At 60.7% G+C, this 6,356-nt stretch overlaps 1 protein-coding gene across 1 annotated transcript; it reads right to left on the reverse strand.

The window, feature by feature from the left end:
- Window positions 1-511: 511 nt before the first annotated feature.
- Window positions 512-6,104, reverse strand: LOC132532645 (palmitoleoyl-protein carboxylesterase NOTUM-like). The gene is made up of 11 exons (XM_060170961.1): window positions 5,785-6,104; window positions 4,791-4,843; window positions 4,582-4,677; window positions 4,125-4,185; window positions 3,918-3,976; window positions 3,505-3,607; window positions 2,796-2,987; window positions 2,515-2,615; window positions 2,018-2,165; window positions 1,147-1,194; window positions 512-947 (listed from the first exon to the last, which is right to left on the reverse strand). The coding sequence occupies exons 1-11, from the start codon at window positions 6,102-6,104 to the stop codon at window positions 692-694; spliced, it is 1,437 nt and encodes a 478-aa protein (XP_060026944.1). The 3' UTR covers window positions 512-691.
- Between the last annotated feature and the right edge of the window lie 252 nt (window positions 6,105-6,356).

The following is a 6,356-nucleotide window of genomic DNA, read 5'->3' on the forward strand; positions in this document are numbered from 1 at the left end:
GCAGCAAATGCTGGAGAGGGTGTAAGGTCAAAGGAACCCTCCTACACAGCTGGTGGGAATGTCAATTGGCCCAGCCTCTGTGGAGAACAGTCTGGAGAACTCTCAGAAGGCTAGAAATGGACCTACCCTATGATCCTGCAATTCCTCTCCTGGGGATATATCCTAAGGAACGCAACACACACATCAAATAAACACACCTGTAGAGGAGCCTCTTGTGTTGTCGTTTTTTTCCCCCATTATTTAGAAAGCAAATATGTTACAAAACATTATCATTTGTTATGTAATTCATCATATATTTCTTGTTTATTTTTTTAATTAATGTAATAAAAATTCATTTTATAAAATAATACAAAAGGGAAGGTGGGCATAGGAATCCAGTGCTTCTGGCTCCCCAGGGAGGGTTAGGAGGCACCCCTCCCCCCACCCATCCCCCACCCCACCCCCGTCGTACTGGGGTCTCAGGGTCTCAGAATCTTGGGTTCTGCCTGAGGCTACAGTCTGGCTGGGCCTCTCTTAGGCAGTGAGTGAGCTGCAGCAAAGTCTGCTGGGAGAAGCAGTTTGATTGCAGTGCTGGAGCGCTGGGCCTGGTGTCCTGGTATGGTCAGGGGCAGCTGGACTGGTGTCTTTCTCAGGGAGGCCCCTAGTTCCCACTGCTCAGCATCCCCAGTAGCTTGCTGGGCTCCAGGCCCTATTACTGGGCCACACTCGGCACATCAAAGCCCATGCGCCTCAGGAACTGGGCCACGTTCACCTCCTGCCCTGTGAACTGGTTGCGGATGGTGGGGCAGGTAGGGTTGCAGTGAGGCCAGGGGCAGCTATCCACCAGGTGGATGGGGCAGCCTTTCACGGGGGCTTTGCTGGCATTATGGCTCTCATGCAGGCTCCTGTCCCAGCAGTGCAGCGCCTCGGGTAGGGACGTCCCGTTTACCTGGACTTCCGTCCACTGGCTGCAGACAGAAAACCAGCAGGGGTCAAAGTTCAGGCAGGGTGCAGCCAGAGATGGCCTGAGCTAACTGAGTAAATGGCTTCAGCAGCTTTAGAAAGGTCAAGTGGGTGGGCAGCCTGAGGTCTGGGGGGGGGGGTTGTTAGGGCATCTCGTGTGAGGAATGATGAGGGATGATGCCCTAGAGACCCGGGAACACTGACCTTCGGATGATGACCTCATGTGAGAAGCAGGCAGGGGCAAAGCTGGCCCTGGAAGGAAGGAGAGGGATACCCATGAGTCAGTCCCAGTCCCACAGTCCACCTCGGCCTGCCCCTACCCCTCCCTTGGGGGCCAGGCCTCCACCTGCCTCTCAGTCCCTTCCTGTCACCGGGTTTCATCCCCAGCAGCACACATGTCTCTGCCACCCTCCTCCCTTCTGCCTCTAGACCTCATTTACTTATTTATTTATTTATTTATTTATTTATAGAATCAGAACACCACTCAACCCTGGCATAAGGTGGTGCTGGGGATTGAACCAGTAGCTTTGGGGGCCTCAGACACACAAGGTCTGTGCTCTAAGAGGCTGAGCAGTCTCCTCAGCCCTGTAGTTTGCTTTACAGGGATGTTTCAGGTTCTTAGGAAAATTGAAGTATAACCCCTGTCCCCACAGATGGGACACTGGTCACAGGGTGACCTGCACATGACACATGTTGTCCAGAGTGCACCAGGGACATGAGAGTCTCACTGTTTCCCCTTCTATCAGTTTGGACAAATAGCACTCAGAATAGTCCCGCGCCCCTAGGATCCCTGTTCATCCCTCCTCCCCAAATCCCTGGAATTCCCCAGATCTGTTTCCACAGCTCTGTCTTTTGCAGAATGTCCTGTCGTTGGGACCATGCAGTGTGTGGCCTTCCCAGATGGGAATCCTCTTTATTCTGGCTGCTTTTCAGTGCTGCACAGTTTCCCTTGATGTGGGGGAGATCAGTGTACTCCCACCCATGGCAGGCTCCTGGCTGCTCCCCTTTCTAAGTCCCCTTTAGGCGAAGTGCTCCCCACCATGTTGAGAAGGGTGCGAGGTTCCCCACAACTCACGACACATTCTGGAGTGTGTGTCTCAGCTCTCCGGCTAGGTTCTGGACGTAGAGCCTCTGGTCCTCCTGCACTGGCTGGCCAGTGAGGTACGCGTTGTCCACTATCAACTGGGCCTGGTCGAACAGCCACTGCACCACGAACAGCGGGCCTGGGGAGAGCAGGGGCTTGGTCCCTGAGGTGTCCACCCTTTCTGAGAGGTACTCTGCCCTCCACAGCCCCCCGCAGCTGGCCTGGCCCCCACAAGCCACACTCTGTTCTAGATCACAGGGACCTGAAAGCTCCCTAGAGTTTGGGGCTTGGAGGGGTGGTGGGGTCCTACAACATCGGGCCCTAGGGTGCAGCTCCAGGGGGTGCAGTGCTCTCTAGCGCCCCAGTGAGGCAAACAGAGCTAGTCACCCTACTCCGGTGGACACGGACCTAAGCCGACCTCTGAGGGACTGTCTTGGGTAATGGATGTTGGAGGGGTGCAAAACGGCGGACCCCACAGTCCCACTCACTGCTCACTGTTGGGTAGACTTTGTAGCCGAAGAAACAATTCCATTCCTCGCCTTCCTTGAACTGACGCCGGCAGGGCTCTGGGACCAGCCCGTTCCAGTACCTGGGTCACAGGCTGCAGGTCAGGCGGCGCCCCAGGCCACACAGCAGAGCAGGCACGCCCACCCAACTCAGGTCCCGCCCACTCGGCGCAGATGCCGGCGCAGACCACGCCCAGTCCGCTTAAGCCCCGCCCAACCAACAACAAGTAGGGCTCAGTCCACAATAGGTCCCGCCCACGCACTTGATTCCCCGGCGGATGACCTCCGTGGGCGCGCAGGTGAGAGTGTCGAAGCAGTCTGTGTGCCGATACTGCTTGTTATCCAGGAACCAGCCCGAGTCGACCAAACCCCGCACCTGGATGGCCGGGTAACCCAGCTCCTCCAGCTGCTTGGCCACCCGGTCCACATTGAGCAGCACGCCAGTGCCTCCCGCGCTGTGGGGAGACAGGGTGTGAGGCTGGGGTGGGGACGCGAGGCGGGGTGACTGGGAGAGGAGAGCTCCCCACATCCACAGTCCTGTACAACGCAGAGAGGGGGCTGCAGAGCAGGGGCCCAGGCCAACTGGTCTTTCCCTCCATACCTCCTTCTCTTCCTCTCTCTGGCTCTCTGCCTCAGTTTCCCTATAGACAGTTGAGATGAATGGGTGTCCCAGGTCTCTTGAGCTCCCCACTTGTTGGGTTCCCAGGCCTTGGAGAAGGAACCCTGGTCCCCATGCAACCCACAACCAACTTCCTGGGTCACAAATCAGGCCTTCCTTCTATCACATTATCTGGGGGGATCCTCTGAAGTGAAATCACCAGCTGCCCAGGAATGCCCATTCTTCTTGCACATTCTTCCCAGCTAGGCAGTGCCACACCCCTGAGGCCTGTGGGGCCCCCGCTCCCCTTCCCTTCTACCCAGTGTCTACCCCCTAGCCTGCATCTGTGTCCTCCCACCCCCTGCCAAGCTCACCTGCTTCCTGCCAGCAGCAGCACCTTGCCCCCTGCCAACCCCCTGTCCAGGAGCTCCCGAACCACCTCCTGGATGATGAGGGTACCCATGAAGGCATAATCATCTGTGGGGAGAAAGAAGGCGGCTGCCGGTGGACTGGGCAGGGCAGGCCCACAGCCAGCCCTGGAGCAGGGAGCCCTGGAGCCAGCTCTCACTGAGGGCATCTGGAGGTGGGGGGTGGTGGTGGTGGCACTAGCGACAGCCAAGAAGGAGGTGGCTGATGCATACCAGGCCACACTGAGACCCTACCCAGGGAGCTTGGAGGAGTGAGGGGGCCTCCCCCTCCCTCAGGGTCAGCCTGTCAAGGGATGGAGGGGGTGTAGAGACTGCAGGTCTTTATCTTCCCAGGAGCCCTGCCTGGCCCAGGCACTCACTCTTTTTAGTCTTGGGGGAAGCGCCACTCCATACATCACTGGAGCAGTAGGGGATGAAACTGCAGCAGAAGGACAGAGAGACACAGGTACAGTGTGAGCTGCTGCCCCCCTCCCTGGGAGGAAGGAAGCCCTCCCCAAGAACCTTCTCCCAGAAGTGACCCCCCAAAAGGAAGAGCCTTTAAGAATATCCCCCCTGCTCATGCTTACACCATGTTGGCATTCCACCAGTGGGGGTTCTCCTCTGGAAGGGAGGACAGAATCCCGGTGCCTGTGGGGGGACACAGGTGATGGGGCTGCTTGCTGGGCGTGTGTGCGTGTGTGTCTGTGTGTGTGTGGGGGGTGGCCACCCGAGAGCACATGTGTCTCTGTGTGCAGGGATTTCTCTACAGCCCGGTGTGGCTCCAGCAATGGAGGCAGCCGAAAGCACGTAGGGATGGACACATGAAGTCACCATGCTCAAGATGCCCAAGCTGTGACAGCTAGGTGAACCCTGGGAGGTTGGGATAAGAGTGCCAGGGCCATGGATGGGTGGCCTCTGGGAAGTTCAAGAACTGGGCTGGGGAGAAGGACGCTGAGCAGCTTCCAGGATTGGGGATGGAGAGTCCCAAGAGGTGTGCCCCTGGCCCAGGTGGGTCTGTCTCCCCCGCCCACCCCGTCTGTTCACCTATGCGGGTGCGCGGCCAGTCCTTGGAGCTCATGAGGTGCGGCGTTGCGCTGTGTCTCAACTCGCAGGTGTCGCGGTTGAAGCAGTACCAGCCTCCTGTACAGACAGTCCTGTGCTTAGGCCTGGCGGCCTGGAGAGTCCGCCCTCCCGCGGTTCGGCCTGGGGAGGTGGTGGGCAGGGGCGGGGGCGGGGGCGGGGGTGGGACGAACCTTCCAAAAAGATCAGCCAACGTCCACTGCCTTTGGACTCCTTCAGGTAGTAGCTGCAAGGGCGCGAGGCGGCGCGGCGTCAGCGGGGTTCAGGGTCGCCCCCATCCCACCCAGAGCCTTCACTCGGGTGTGGAGGGGTAGGGGGCCCCCGGCAGGGAGGGGGCATCATTCCACCTGTCACCTCACGCGTGTGGCCACACGAGGGCGCCAGCGGACGGGCAGCGCGTCTGTCCCAGCGAGAGGGCACAACCCCAGGAGGGGGCGCTCGAAGGGCGGGGAAGGGCTCGAGGGGCTGCGTGGTCCGTGGAAAATCCCTCGGGCCGCACGGCCCGAGACCACCCATGACCTCCGCGCGGGCAGCCTTTCGGGGGTCCCAGGCTCGGGGGGGGGGGGCTTGGCGCTCAGAGAATAGCAGGACCCCGGTAAAAGTGGGGTCGTGCTGGGACGCACAGAGCAGGGTTGGACCTGCCACCGAGGTCTGAAGAGTGTCCTCAGGCTGTGCAGTCACCTAGGGCCTCAGCTACCCATCCTTCCCAGCCTGCGTCCCTGACAGATGGAGGGCACTGTGCCACCTGAACCTCCTCTCCGTTCCACCCCTCTCTCCTGGTCAGGCAGCAGGGCAGTAGTGGCTACAGAGAACTGCAGTGTGTGTATATGGGAAGGGGGGGTCCCACAAGACTCCACGCCCCCCTCGCCTCACCCCCTCCTGCTGGGGTCAGGGTCACTCACCCAGGGACCGAAGGCCATGAGCAGGCTGCGCATCAGAGACCAGTGGGGTCATTCCCAGGGCCAACTGGGGACCAGCTCTTCTAGCGCCGCCCCGTTTACCTTGGGGCGCCAGTATTCCCCACCCTCCCGCCCCCCCGACCCACCCAGACCGACGGGACTCCTTTCTGCTAGGGCGTGAGCCACCCGGGCCAGCCAGAGAGGGTGCGGACGCCCCGCAGCCGGAGGGGCCGGCCGGGAGCCTGGAGGGGGCGCACCAGGGCCTTACCCTGCCGGGCTGCCATCGTTACAGGTGACCGACTTGTTGAGCAGGAGATGCAGGTGCAGATCTTCGCTGGGCTGCTGTGAGGCGCAGGGGTACAGGGCTTGCGCCAGGCTCTGAATCTGCTCCATGAAGCTCTCCATGTTGCCTTCCAAGGCCGTAAGGTCCAGAGGGAAGCTCTCCACCACTTGCCTGTCGTCCGCCACCCGCTCTGCCCACGACCGGTGCGGCTGCTGGCCTAGGCGCTGCCAGGTCATCTGAGCTTCGCAGTCCCCAGCCCAGTACAGCAAGCCCAGCAGCAGCAATGCACACACTTCAGGACCCATGGCCACAGCGCTTGCACCCGTGGCCACCTGCGGAGAGTGAGCAGCAGTGAGGTGGTGGCAGGCCCCTGGGAGCCCGAGGTCCAGGGCAGCGGTGGGGGGTGTGGGGGGGAGGCGCTTGCCCGCTGAGACCATGGAGCCTGCTGGGGGATGCGGGGGCGGTGGGACATCGAGGCTGTACCCCGATGCCTTTGGCCTGGGCTGCTGAGCAGGGCGCGGGGGCGGCCCGGATGGTGCGCTACCTCCCCCCCTCAC

The sequence above is a fragment of the Erinaceus europaeus genome, chromosome 14, assembly GCF_950295315.1.
Source record: "Erinaceus europaeus chromosome 14, mEriEur2.1, whole genome shotgun sequence".
Lineage (NCBI taxonomy): Eukaryota > Metazoa > Chordata > Mammalia > Eulipotyphla > Erinaceidae > Erinaceus > Erinaceus europaeus.

What these genes read in the sequence shown, in the direction of transcription:
- LOC132532645 (XM_060170961.1), bottom strand. Translation starts at nt 6,104, where the DNA reads ATGGGTCCTGAAGTGTGTGCATTGCTGCTGCTGGGCTTGCTGTACTGG. An exon ending in CTGCTGCTGGCAGGAAGCAG is followed by an intron (nt 2,988 to 3,504) that starts GTGAGCTTGGCA and finishes GTCTCCCCACAG; the next exon opens with CGCGGGAGGCACTGGCGTGC. An exon ending in AGTCTACCCAACAGTGAGCA is followed by an intron (nt 2,166 to 2,514) that starts GTGAGTGGGACT and finishes TGCTCTCCCCAG; the next exon opens with GCCCGCTGTTCGTGGTGCAG.